Source organism: Ambystoma mexicanum, chromosome 3q (assembly GCF_040938575.1).
Source record: "Ambystoma mexicanum isolate Mex_15411 chromosome 3q, UKY_AmexF1_1, whole genome shotgun sequence".
Taxonomy (NCBI): Eukaryota; Metazoa; Chordata; class Amphibia; order Caudata; family Ambystomatidae; genus Ambystoma; species Ambystoma mexicanum.
The window spans coordinates 28,179,129-28,193,655 of NC_090926.1; the positions used below are offsets into that span (position 1 = coordinate 28,179,129).

Sequence of the window (14,527 nt, forward strand, 5' to 3'; positions counted from 1 at the left end):
ACCTATGCAGAGAATCGGTCCCAGTGTACCCTTATCTGGACGACTGGAATCCTCTCAAATTTGCAAGCAAATACCCTAAGAACAATCAATCTGCTGTTCCAATTGGTATTCAAAATCAACGAGACTTGTGCCAAGCAAAACCAAACAGTTCTTAGGAGCTATCATAAAAATGGGAGAGGGATTAGTCTTTCCGTCAAATAAGAGTGCAATAGATACTGCTGCAAATACCTCGGTATCTAGCCGGTCGCCAAATGAACGCACTTTCATCTGACATTAGGATGATTGACTCGCACATAGCCATCCGTAAAGCAGTGAAAACCAGTCTGATAGCGGAGCTTGCACCTGCAACTACTTTAGTTTGCTGTCTACCAATTGCTCACATCCTGTAATGTATTCACCTGATAATGTTCTGCTTTATAAGGTTGTAACTATCTTTAACATGTAACTAAGAAAGCTACTGTTGGGCCGCTGTCAAGGTAACCCTGAGCGATGCTTACTCACAATCACATGTAAAAAGTGCCTCGATGCCTCTGGGCTGTAGCGTGCTCTACAAATTCAAATAAATAAATGTGCTTGCTCGGGGTGATAGCTTCATGCATTTACCTGGCACCACATGCACGGTTGCGGATGCGCCCAATGCAAGAGTGGTTAGCAAAAAAGTGGTCTCAGTCAAGTGGCCACTGGGACGATCTAGTGGTTGTTTCGCTAACCCCAGTTCAACCGCTACGCTGGTGGACGAAAGAAAATCTGTTCGAAGGGAAAACCTTTTCACAGCCCTACAGTGCAAGCAATTGACACATCACTCACTGGGTGGGGAGCCCATAACCATCACCACACAGCACATGGCCTGTGGACCGTTATCGCAGCCTGAAATCACGTAAACCTTATAGAGCTACTAGCAGTGCTGAAAGCCCTACGTGCTTTTCAACTGCATCTATCGGCTCAAACAGTACAAGTCCTCACAGACTGCACCACTGCCATGTTTTATATAAACGAGCAGGGAGGCACACTCTCCAAGTCTGTCCAGGCTTGCCCAAAACATTTGGAAGTAGGCACTCAAGCGGAACATGTTCCTAGTGTTACAACATGTTCCAGGGGCATTCAATTCTCTAGCAGACTCACTAAGCAGAGATCCCCTACCTGAAGAGCAAGAGTGGCAGCTCAGCAGAAGAATTTCAGATGATCTATTTTCACTCTGGGGCTATCCTCTGTAAGACTTGTTCGCACATGCCTAAACACACAATGCCCAGACTTTGCATCCAGGTTTCCCCAACCCGTATGCAAGGGGAATGCCCTCTGGATGAGCTGGTCAGGGAAATGTGCTTACGCTTTTCCCCCCCAACACCACTCATAGAGTTTGCTCATATAAAACTACCTCAAAGGTGTATGGAAATCCTCAGAGGCACGTAAACCAAACACTAGACTGTTACTTTAACAAATGCAAAAGATTTGTAATATGGTGCTAGTCCAAAAATGTAAACCCTATCGAATATACTCCTTCACACATTCTTCTAAACTGCGGCCTACTATTAAACTCTAACCGCGTACACCACTTCTCAAAGCAAGGTGTCCTGGTAGAAAGTCCCTGTTATTAAGACATTCATGGAAGGAGTAAAAAGGCTTTACTCTCCTCACCCCCCATTTCAAACCCGCCTCCAGGGTGGGATCTAAATGTGGTACTCGCAAAGCTCATAGGTCTTCCCTTTTGAGCCTATGAGCAAATCCAGCCTTAAGCACCTAACCATTAAAATGGCTTTTCTGGTGGCTATCGCCTGCATAAGAAGTCGGTGCACAAGCTTTGTCAGTGCAAGACCCTCTTTGTTATCCACCAAGACAAGTTGGTACTATTTTGCTATTGTTGGTTTTGGGACATGCATGTGCCTCCTTGTTGATAAAACAATGACGCAGCGTAGGGGTCATGAGAAAGGGTGTTGAGAAGCAGTCTTTCCCTATCATCTTTCTCCTTGGTCACAGTCTGTCCTCCTTTAATCTTTTTCAGTCATAGGCCCATCTTCATTACAGTTTATATCATTTGTTGCAAGCCTTTGCCGCAGCCATTCTCCCTCCCTGACATCCCCTCCTCTATCTGTCATTTTTTAAAACTATTTTCCCTTCATATATATCTCTCTATCTCTCTCTCTCTCTCTCTCTCTCTCTCTCTCTCTCATAATCACTTGACTACAACCCATAAAATAAGACTGCACTTGACTAAGACATTTGCTATAAAAATGAAAAATTCGATACAACAACCCCAATGTCCCTTTCTCCCAGCTCAGTCCAAGCAAGGCCTGCAAATCTAGAAAGCAAGGGCATTCTTTCATACCAGACTGCAGCTCACGCTCCTCCTTAGTGGCTTCTTTGCATGTTTTAAGTTTGACATAAAGAGGTAACACTGGTTTGAGTACGTTCACCAGTCTCAATGGTGTTATAACGTTCAGAGTCCAGCCGTAGGTGCTTTACCCCACGTAGCAGTTAGACAGGCCAGAGGGAGGTAATCTAAATGGTGCTAATGGCTTTCTACCCTCCTTTTATGTACTTGATGTCACATAAAACCTCCATCCCCAAATATCCTTATCTTTCAAATATCTGGACATCTTGGGATGTTAATTCATGTTACCCAACATGGTCTCCCTTCACACGTACCAAAAGCTCTCCCTCACATCCCTAAGGGTATATATGTGTATATATATATATATATTTCTGATGTTTGTTAATCTGCTTAGAATCACATGCTGTGCATAGGTCCGACATCCAGTGGTCACTGCGGAGTATTGCATTTTGTTTTTCGTAGTCGAAAAGGGGACGTCGACAAGGCGTGTCTGTAACACTATCCCTATAGTGACGTGCGTTGTACCCACAATCCCTCACGCGTCGAGGTCCCTCAGATTGTTTTTTTCCGCCCAGTTTCTGGTCGCCTTTCGCGGAGCTCCTAGAGAGACATTGCTATACTTACCACGGACCTCGGTCCTTTTGTCATAACTTGATATACTGGTAACAATCCCTCCCCCTCGACGTTAGCTGTGAAGCTGTTTCTCCGCCGAACTATTTTCGACGGAGAGGAAGAGCGGAGGAGATCCTTCGGCGCTGCCGAACACGTGGCCTGGCCTCGACGGCCAACTTACAGTAGGGAGAGTGGGGGTTAGAACTTTGTCTCTTCTCTTTGAGAATGTCTTTCTTTCTCCCTTTTCTTTCCCTTGGGGTTGTTATCGCCAGCTATTATTGCCTCAGCTATGGAGAGGACACCATTTAAGTTTTGCCCACGCTGCAGGGGCAAATATACTTGGAAAGATAAGCACAAGCTCTGTAATCGTTGCTTACCCCTCGATCACATAGAGAACAGCTGCGCAGCCTGCAAGCTCTTAAAACCCAGGACTCTTAAAGAACGTAGGGTTAAGAGGTGGGCGGACTACGCGATGTCGAAGTCCGTTTCCTCACCCGCTGCCGCTGTTACTGAAAGTGACGAGGAGTGCGATAACTCGACGTCCGTTACGGAAGTCATGAACCCCCAGAAGGAGCGCTCCCGCTCCTCGTCGTCCGTCCCCGGCCCCGACGGGCTCGGCTCACGCCCTGCTTATGGGGATGAACACCCCGGCGACAAGGACGCACACAAACCCCATAAGGCTAAACACATTACCCACGGCTCTTCTTCGTCGAGAACGAAGGATCCATCAGCGCCGAAGGGGACGCAGGGCACTCCGGCGTCTACCGCAGACCGTAAAGGTCACAAGCCCCACCCGCAAACGCAGCCGCGACCAGCGATTGGGCTTCCATCTAACACGGGCGCTACCCCAAAAACATCCGACGCAACGCTCCATAGAGCGACCGTCGAGGTACAACGCGCAACGCACACAACGTCGACACCAAAGCCCTCGACGGACAAAATCGTGGCCGAGAGCCTAGCGAGAATTGTCGCCGAAGACGAACGTACGCGGACGACGAAACAAACGTCGAATACCGCGTCGAAAAAACACAAAAGTAGCCAGGAACTGCCCCTTTCTCCAAAGGACGCTTCCGAACTACCTGAAGGCTTTTCAGAAGGAGACGGGAACCTCTCGTCGACGTTGTGGGAGCGTTCGAAACGATTCGAAGGCGAAAACACTAATTTCCCCCCTCTAGACTATTCAGGGGTACCCCATGAGACCCTTGAAAGACTCCATTCTTGCATGGAGAAAATGGAAAGGTTTCTAGGAAACCAAGACCCACCCACTCACAAAAGACAAAGAGAATGGCCACAGGATGACCCTAGAGTCAAGATTCCTAGGCTGGTTGACCTCACTGAGGAGGAGCAATACCTCCAAGAAGATGAGGAGTGTTTGGGTGGAGAAGAAGAGGTAGAACTTGAGGAAGAGGGGTTCGAAGAAGATCCTTACACCACTCCTACAGGGTTTGAAGAGGATACAGCTACCTCGCAGCCCTGGCATTCACCGTCAGTGCAGCCTTGGCAATCCCCATCAGTACATTCAGACCCTGATGCCTTTCTCCCTTCTCCTCTCAAGGATTCACATGGGAACTCCTCTCCCATAGATGACCAACCTTCCCTCAATGCACTATTGCGCAAGGCAGCAGCGCATTTTGAGATTTATACAGGGGAAACTCTTCCAGACATTGACTTTGTAGAAAAAGTCATCAAAGAAAAAGCCCCTGTTAGCCAATCTATTCCACTCCTGGCTTCTATTAAAAGAAGAATTTCTCCTTCCCTTACTAACCCAGCTTTAGTAAGAGGGGTCAACCCTAGAATAGAAAAGCTCTTCAGCCCTTCATCCTCTGACCCTTTATACATCAGAGGACACTCTATTCCGGACTCCCTTGTGGTTACCAACACAAGAAAAAGAGCAGGGGTGCCACTATCCACTAGTGAAGCACCTCCAGACAAAGAAGGCAAAAAACTCTACGCACTGGGGAAGAGAATCACGACCTCCGCCGCCTTCTCTACTAGAATTGCTAATAACAACTCACTTTTAGCTAGCTATGCAGATGCACAGTGGAACAAGCTGCGCAGCGAAGCAGAGGAAGCACCTGAACCTCTGCGTTCTCGCCTGCTAGCTATAATATCAGAGGGCACACTGGTAAACCAGGGCATCGTTAAGAACTCCCTAGATGCCGCTGAGACGGCTGGCCGCTCCCTAGTGCAGGGAATACTTCTCAAGCGCCACGTTTGGCTACGCAATTCAGGTTTTAAGCCCGAAACCCAAGCCTCCCTCATAAATAAACCCATTGAACAGACGCATCTGTTTGGGAAAGCAGTAGATGAGGCCCTAGAACATGCTAAAAAAGAGTTTGATACCATCAAGACTCTTGATCAAATTTCTAGGCCCCCTAACAGGCGAGGCTATGGTAATAAACGCTCCTTTCGTGGCCAAAGACAGCAGCAGAACCAACAACAACAATATTACTCTGGCTCCAACTGGCCCACCAACCAGGGTAACACCCAGTTCAGTCAAAGAGGCCAACGCCGTGGCAAAGGAAGAGGTCGTGGCTCCAGCCCCAGAGGTTCCACGCCCAATACCAGCAAATGACCCGAAAATTCGGGTCCCCTCCCATGCATCACCGGTCGGGGGCCGGCTAACATCGTTCCTTTCAGCATGGGAGGGAATCACGTCAGACCGTTGGGTATTATCCACCATAGCCCACGGATACTGCATCGAGTTCAACGGTTCCCCGAAGTACAAACCCCCACGGAACCGGCGCATGACACCGCAACACCTCTCCATTCTTCTTCAAGAGGTGGAAGAACTACTGAAGAAAGAAGCTATAGAGCCCGTCCCCCTATCACAGGTAACAGAAGGTATTTATTCAGTGTACTTCCTTGTACCCAAAAAGGACTTAACCATGCGCCCTGTATTAGATCTGCGCCCAGCGAACGTATTTGTCAAACCCCAAAAGTTTCGTATGGTGACCTTACAGGAGGTAATCCCACTGTTATCACAAGGGGATTACATGACAACACTGGACATGAAAGATGCATACTTTCATATTTTAATGTTGACATCGCACAGAAAATACCTCAGGTTCAAAATAGAGGACAAACACTACCAGTTCAGAGTACTACCCTTCGGGATAGCATCTGCACCAGGGGTATTCACGAAAGTACTGGCAGTGGCAGCGGCCCACCTGCGCAGATTATCCATCCCGGTATACCCTTACCTCGACGACTGGCTCATAACAGGGGATTCTTACGAAACATGCTTCTCCAATACCCAAAAGACCGTAGACCTTTTGTCCCGACTGGGCTTCTCCATCAACGAAAAGAAGTCCAGCTTAGACCCCAGCCAAACCAAACAATTCCTAGGGGCTCTAATTCGAACAAGGGACGGCCTCGTATTCCCCTCCAACGAGAGGGTCCAAAACATGCTGTTTCAAATTCCCCATTATGTAGCAGGCCAAGAGGTGACGGTACGCAAAGCAATGCGCTTGCTAGGGATGATGGCGTCATGTATTTATTTGGTACCTCACGCGCGCCTGCGCATGCGCCCAATGCAAGAGTGGCTCTACAGCCAGTGGTGTCAGGCCAGCGGACAATGGGACGATCTAGTGGTGGTCTGGCAGGCCTTGGTTCTCTCGCTACGGTGGTGGACAAAAGAAAACCTGTTATTAGGGAAAACTTTTGCCACACCCGCAGTGGAAGCCACTCTAACCACAGACGCATCCCTTACAGGATGGGGGGCTCACCTATCCCATCAGACGGCACACGGAGTGTGGACTCCGAGTTTAGCATCCAAGCATATAAACCTGCTGGAACTACTAGCGGTGTTCAAAGCACTGAAAGCCTTTCAGGAACACTTACAAGGAAAGACAGTGATGGTCCTCACAGACAGCACCACAGCCATGTACTACCTCAACAAGCAAGGGGGCACTCACTCTCCAGGACTGTCCAAGCTGTCCCAGAATATATGGAAGTGGGCTCTCAAACACAACATGTTCCTACTAGCACAACATGTACCAGGGGAACTCAATCTGCTAGCAGACAAACTCAGCAGAGACTTCCCCCTGCCCGAAGAGTACGAATGGCAATTGCACGAAGACATCGTCTTAGACATCTTCACGCAATGGGGATTCCCGGAAATAGACCTGTTCGCAACCCTGGAGAACTCACAATGCCAAAGTTACGCCTCCAGGTACCCCCAGAACCAGTCCAAGGGGAACGGTCTGTCGATTCAATGGTCAGGGAAATTTGTTTACGCCTTTCCCCCGACTCCCCTTCTCAACAAAGTGGTGCACAAGATGCACCAGGAGCAGGTTACCATGATACTAGTGGCCCCAATGTGGTCACAAGACAAGGGCAGGACACTGCATCCATGCCCTCAGACCATGAACTTAGCAGCCTGGCTCCTGAGATCATAGAATTTGGACATTTACAACTCCCACAGAGATGTATGGACATCCTCAGGGAAGCCAGAAAACCTAATACTCGACACTGCTATTCTAGCAAATGGAAAAGATTCGTTATCTGGTGTAGAGGTACTAGCATCAACCCAGTTGACTGCTCTCCTACTGACATTATTCTATACTTGACCCATTTACTGGATTCAGGTTTAGCGTTCAATTCCATTAAAGTCCACCTAGCGGCACTTTCTGCATACACCACTTCCCAACTTAAAGTGTCGTGGTGGAAGATACCAGTTATCAAAGCCTTCATGGAGGGGGTAAAGAGGATACACCCTCCGATAGCTAACCCAGCTCCCGGATGGGACTTAAATGTGGTACTTTCCAGACTCATAGGCCCTCCCTTCGAACCCATGCACAAGGCAACTCTTAAAGATATCACCCTTAAGACTGGGTAAGTGAACTACAGGCTCTTTCTGTACTAGACCCCTTCGTAACAGTTCACAAAAATAAAGTGGTTCTACGCACACACCCAAGGTTTGCACCTAAATTCATCTCGAAATTTCATGTAAACCAAACTATAGAACTACCAACGTTCTTTCAAAACCCTTCCAGCTCGGGAGAAAAAAGTCTGCATACACTAGATGTACGCAGAGCTGTCATGTTCTACATGGAAAGAACCAGACCACTGAGAAAGACTAATCAGTTCTTTATCTCGGTGGCAGCAGGAAGAGAAGGAGATGCGGTCTCAAAATCCACTATATCTAGATGGATTGTTCAGTGCATCACTCTCTGTTACACTCTTGCTAAGAGAGAACTACCCTTCAAGCCAAGAGCACATTCCACTCGAGGCACTGGGGCTTCCATAGCATTCATTGCAAATGTTCCCCTTGAGTCCATCTGCAAAGCGGCTACCTGGAGTTCTGTGCACACCTTTACAAAACACTACTGTCTAGATGCACACTCTAGATCTGACTCCCAGGTGGGACAGGCAGTATTAAGACATCTTTTCTCTACTGTTCCTTCTCATAACCCACCGCCAACTCCGGGTACTGCTCGCTAGTCTATGCACAGCATGTGATTCTAAGCAGATTAACAAACATCAGAAGACAATGCATTACTTACCGTAAAAGCATTTCTGATGGTTGTATCTGCTTAGATTCACATGCGCCCACCCTTCCTCCCCGCTCGGATGGAAGGAACATAGACTTCCTTTATATCTCTCTTTTCTGTACTCACTCACGTCTATAAGGCTCCCTCAGGGCAGAAAAATACAAACAGAGGGACCTCGACGCGTGAGGGATTGTGGGTACAACGCACGTCACTATAGGGATAGTGTTACAGACACGCCTTGTCGACGTCCCCTTTTCGACTACGAAAAACAAAATGCAATACTCCGCAGTGACCACTGGATGTCGGACCTATGCACAGCATGTGAATCTAAGCAGATACAACCATCAGAAATGCTTTTACGGTAAGTAATGCATTGTCATATATCTCCACACACCCCTTGTACTCCCACAGGGTTCCAAAGCACAGGGCATATAAAGCGTTCTTCGCCAGGTCTGCTCCCAAGATCTTTGGGCAAGCATCCAAGCCTAAAATTTCTTTCGATGCGACTTGGTGTCCTCTGACCTCCAGGTTACCTGATAGCCTGATCTATGTGATTTGCAAGAGAATACCATCGGTGATGGAACACACCTCAGACGCGGGGGGAGGGTAGGGAATTCCCTATGACCATGAATAAAGGTTTCTATGGAAGGAATGTTCAGCTACTGTCATTACAGCACATGGTCCTGGCCTCTCACTGTGGGCACGTCATTGTTTGACCAGTCGGAAATGTGTCATTCCGATTTGTTCCAGAGCAGATTTTAATATGTTGGGACCCAGCCCACAATCCTGCCTGACAACCATCACTACAGAAAATGTCCTCATTTGTTTTCTCTCTGGCTATATCTCACTCTTGTCACCTTACCATCTATTATCTCAATTTACCCTTCCCTCCTTAGTGGCTCCTTCAACAGCTCCCTTTCCGGGGACCTGAAAGCTGCTTTAAAATCTATACACCTTTTTGTCTCTCTACCTTCATCTCACCTGGCAATGTGTTGCTGTTTTGGTTGGAAATAGTGCAAGCTAAGGCTATGAAAGGATTATAAGCTGAATGAAGACGTTGTAAAGGGCTGGTCAGTGAAAACATAAAATGTGATGTAATGAGAATTTTGCTATGTTATGCTTAATGCCCCCACCTTGTAACTCTCTTGTGCTTCTTCCAACACCGCAGCAGGCATATGGGGTCAGTTCATGATATATTCCACATTTTGCTACTGGTGGCCTTGCATGTTGGAGGATTTACGGTGACCTGGAACTTAATCTTTCTTCTAAAGTTTAACCTTTGCAGGCAAGGGCTGAGTGGAGCTGCTGCTCATGTACCCCTCCTCGGAAAACGTTCAAAGGTGGCAATTGGCTTCACTTGGCTACTCTGAACGCTTGTTCTGCTGTCACTCCTCTGACTAATTTTCCCAGAGTGGGTCCCTGCTTTTATCATACCCACTCAATCCTACCCTTCTTTTGAATGCCTTGTCTGTAGGCTTGGGCTCTCTCTCCTAGTCTCTCTCCTAGTCTCTCACTAACCCTTTTGCTCTCTTCCTCTCTGAATGAGCCGACGTCACCTCTCTTATCCTCTTTTTCCAAACTCCTCCCCCCTCTGTGATTTTAACATCCACCTCGACTCCCCTGAATCAGCCACCCGATGGTTCAGTGACCTCTGGGACTCCCTCTCTCTCACTATACTTCCTTGCGGTCCGACTCACTCAGCCGGACGCACTCTGGATGCCCTCATCTATGGAGACATCCCTCTCTCTAACTCTGTCACCAACATCCTCTCCTGGTCTGACCGCTCTCTCCTCCCATATGGGGCCACTCTGCCCTCTGTCTGAACCGGTCCCCCACAATCCCCCCCCTCACTACCAACCTCCTTCGCCATCATTCAACAGATGAAGCGAGTGTCAGTCGCCGATTTTGCCTCCCACTTTCATCCCAACCCTGCCTCTGATTCTACCTCTGACTCTGTCCTCGACAACCCTCGCCTTCTCGAACAGCCTTGATATCTTTGCCTCTGTCATGAGGTTCCGCCTGAAACCTGTCTCCCAAGTGAAACGGCTGGTATGACTCCGACCTAGTATCTCTGAAATGTAAGTGCAGAGTTGCACGCAAGTGGCAGACTTAGAGTTCATCTTCTGACAAACGGGCCTATCCCCTGCTCCAAAGGTAATATCATTATTCAATTTGCTCCAAGAAGAGGGCCCACATCCAAACCTGCATCTGTGGAGCCACTAACAATAAGGCTGAACCTTTCAAAATCTGCAAGGAACTCGCCAATCTTCTTCCCTTCCAGGACCTCTGCACTGCATTTGCCTACCATTTCTCATCTAAAACTCAGGACATCTGGTCCTCACTATCCAAGAGCCCCACCTCCACTCCCGCATCTTTGCTCCCCTCCCTCCACCAAACGCACTCTCCTCCCTCGTGTCCATAGCACCTAATAAGGTCTCTAAAGTTGTCTGCTCTATGAAGTTCTCATCCAAACAGGTGCTCCCCTGCTCTTCTATGACCATTAAGGACAACATCACCTCTCTCGCCCAGCGTTTGCCGATTTCTGTAAACACTGCTTCGCCACTGGCTCTTCCCCAGTATCCCTCAAGCACTCCCAAGTGCAGCCTCTCCCAAAAAAAAAAAAGCTGTCTGCTGACCCTTCCTGGCCGGCTAACTATCATCCTATTTCCACCACCCCCTTCTTGGGTAAACTCCTGGAGAAGTTGGTCCTCCCCAATTGATGCTTCATACTGAACTCACTGGTTGCCCTCCATGACCATCAATCTGGATTCTGGGCATCCAGAGGCACATACACTGCTCTCCTGAACACCTGTGAAGGCATGCTTGCAAATCTTGACTCTACCTCTCCTGCTGTTTTTATTCTCCTAGATCTCTCCTCTGCCTTTGACATGGTCAACCATTCTATCCTCATAAAACGGCTCTGTGGTACCCTCAGCATCACGGATCGGGCCCTGGACTGGCTGACCTCTTTCGTCACTAACCGCGCATCCCAGTTGCAGCTGGGCCCTACTCCACCACTTCACTCTCTACCTGTGGCGTCCCACCGGAGCTCTATCCTATTACCATGGCTATTCAAGATCTAGCTTGCCCCTCTTGCACACCTGATCTCCTTCTTCTCTCCTCATTTCCAGTGTTACGCTGATGACACACAGCTTTCCTTCAAACTTCCCTCCACCCCCTCTTCCTCCTCCCCGATTGTCTGACCACTCTCCAGGCATGGTATGCAGCTAACGACCTCTTATTGGGACACCTGCGCCCTGTTTTCCTCCTACCCTCTGGCCACCCTCCTTTGGTCCTTTACCATCATCTTCTGTGAGGCTAATGACCTCTGGGTCCTCTTCGACATCTCCCTCTCCTTCACCCCTCACATCCTGGACCGTGACATGAAGGCCTACTTCCAGCTTCCTTAGAGGCATTCTCCCTTTCCTCAGAAGCTCAACAGTCCCAGAGATCTGTTCCTCTCAAGGCTGGAATACTGCAACAGCCACTTCCTCAACCTCCCCATGTTCCTCCTTATGCCCCTTCAGCTAATCCAGAATAGGGCTGCAAGACTTCGACCCTCTGCATCATCCACAAGGCTTGCCTGGGCCTGGGACCACAATATCTCCAACTTTTTCTCCCTAAATACTCCCCTGCTAGAGCCCTCTGCTCCTCCAACTCCAATTCTCTGCTTGTCAAATGCTTCTACAAGCAGAGAGTGGTGGGCAGGTCTCTTCCTTCGGCTGGTGCATCTTTGGAACAGCTGCCCTGTCCCTTTCAGACTTGAATCAAAGGGATCTGTGAGGAATCCCAGTGCATGCTAAACCAACCAAGTTGGGAGTGCGCTCTCTATCTAGGCCCAGGGTGGGTAGATACTGATCATAAAAATAACTCATTGTAAATGTCTTGGTTAACATTCAGAGTACAGTAATCATTACTGTACTCTGTTAACAGAGACAATTACAATAATGGTTATTTTTATGATTGCTATTGGTTTGATGCTTATACACAACGACTGTAAAGCATTGTGATATTACAGAATGATTTGTTGTATAGCAACTCATTAATTGAGGTTGACGTTTTCCTATGGTACCAGTTTCACTTTTGATGGTAGGGGGGCTTTGATGCCTACCCACTGACCTATTTAATACTCGTTTTAATCTGTGTTTCAGATTTATTAAAATATGTCTGTTTTGAATTGTTTGTAAATCCACCAATTCTGTCTAACGATCACTATTACCTGTGACACTTTACTCTATCTCATTAATCTAAAAGCCTCTCAGACTTGAGCCAGAGCTCCTTAAGTTCTGGAAACTTCTCAAAACTCTGCTTTTCTCAACCTGTTTCCCTCTTTCCCTTCCCTGCTAATCACCCCACTACCTCTTAGGCTGGCAGCCTGGACCTTCATGAATCTCCCAGGTACCAGGTCCCCTGGCCAGTCGATACCAGCACCTTCTCCACCCCCTGCCCTTGTGGGCCCCCTACCTGGTTGCTGTGTATGCCCTCTCCTGCACTTCTTTTCACATCACTTGCCCGTCTGAATGCCACAAGGCCAAGTAGGACCACGATTGTATATTTTCAGACTTTTGCCATTATGTATTTTTCTTCCCCTTGTTCCCTCGCCACTTTGCCTTGTGACGCCTTGAAACACTATTTTGTTGTACAGGTGCCAAACACATGCTCAATAACAAAATAAAATGCATAATACGCGTATGTCTGTCCGATTTTGCAATGGTACAGTCCAATCCTACTTTTGGGTCCTTTTTATTAAACTGAGGATTTTTGAGGATTACACCATTGTGTTGTTCATCATTCACAGCCTGAGTAATTGGGATGTAAATGTGTGTTGTAACATTGATGATGCCCTGCTGGATAGTGCATTGATCAAAACCATTTTATGATCTTGCCTTGCTGGCTGTGTCTCGGCTGCTGATTACAAATGTTAGAAGTATTTCAGCAGCCAGTAGAGGCTAGCAGCTCGCCTATTAAGTCACACTTGAGCTCGCTAATAGTGACAGCTGAGGCCAACACAAATTCATGCATGTAAATGTGAAATGCAATGAACTGCCTTTTTCGAATGTTTCTTTAATAATTCTGTTATCTTTCTTGGAAGAATGACTTGCTTGTTTTGACCAAAGTTCTCGTCCTTCAATTGTATTTCTTTATTTAACTTATGTGCTGTAGATTTGTCCTTTTCGATGTAAAAATCATGAGTCCTCCCCTTTTTTATTTAACATTAGCAATATTTAAGTTTTCTGCAAGTGGTTGTAACGTGCCACTTTTTGAAATTACGTCGGACTAGCAAACATTTCATCTGAACCTTTTTACATTTATGTCACTGAAAGGTATGTATCGAGGTTCACTCTTGATTGAAAGTCTTACAACATCTAAATAAAGAAAAGGGGTGGTGGGTGTGCGCGTTTTTGCCCTCAAGACATGACATGTTTATCTAAAGGAGATGCCCAGTACTCCACCTGTGTTTCTTTTTCATACTACATTTGATTTTTGTAGATTTCATCTATTTTTTTTGTCTCTTGTCAGAGTGACCTCATCATGGAGCTAAGAGTGGGGAACAAGTATCGGCTCGGCCGGAAGATCGGCAGTGGCTCCTTTGGCGACATTTACCTTGGTGAGTCTGCTTGCTACCATTGTGTTTGAATGAAATTGAATCTGTATTTAATTTTATCATAGTTTGTAAGTGCTATGATGGCTTCACTGGTAGTAGGTTGGTGCCTTTGGGCATGTTGATGTTTGGGAGGGGATATGTGGTTGTGTTTGTGGTCATGATGGGGCTATTAAAAGTGGATTTGGAAGTGATGAAGTTGCTGTGGAGAGCAGTTCTGGTAAACTGATGGAGGTGTTCTGGTTGCTTGTGTGTCATTTGCTCGTGTTGTGCTAAATGTGTGGTTCTGGGGGACAAATGGGGGAGATTTGTTTGGTTGGTGCTGTTATGGGTGCTGCATCAAAGATTGGAATTCAGCTTTCTTGAGGACGTGCGCAGTGTTGCTGCTGCTTGTGAGGTTAGGGTTGGTGTTTGGAAGGAGGAGGGTGCAGAAACAGTAGCCATTGGTTTGGGAAAGGTTTATGGTATGGTGTGCAAGGTTGGTGGGAC

The 14,527-nt window shown here is 47.4% G+C and overlaps 1 protein-coding gene across 2 annotated transcripts in view; it reads left to right on the forward strand.

The window, feature by feature from the left end:
• CSNK1E (casein kinase 1 epsilon) overlaps positions 1-14,527 on the forward strand; it is a 324,271-nt gene that overhangs the window by 94,446 nt on the left and 215,298 nt on the right. For both annotated transcript variants that reach the window (XM_069652976.1, XM_069652977.1), the window contains one exon: positions 13,957-14,044. In XM_069652976.1, coding sequence (XP_069509077.1) covers positions 13,957-14,044 — 88 coding nt within the window. The remainder of the gene's footprint in view (positions 1-13,956; positions 14,045-14,527) is intronic.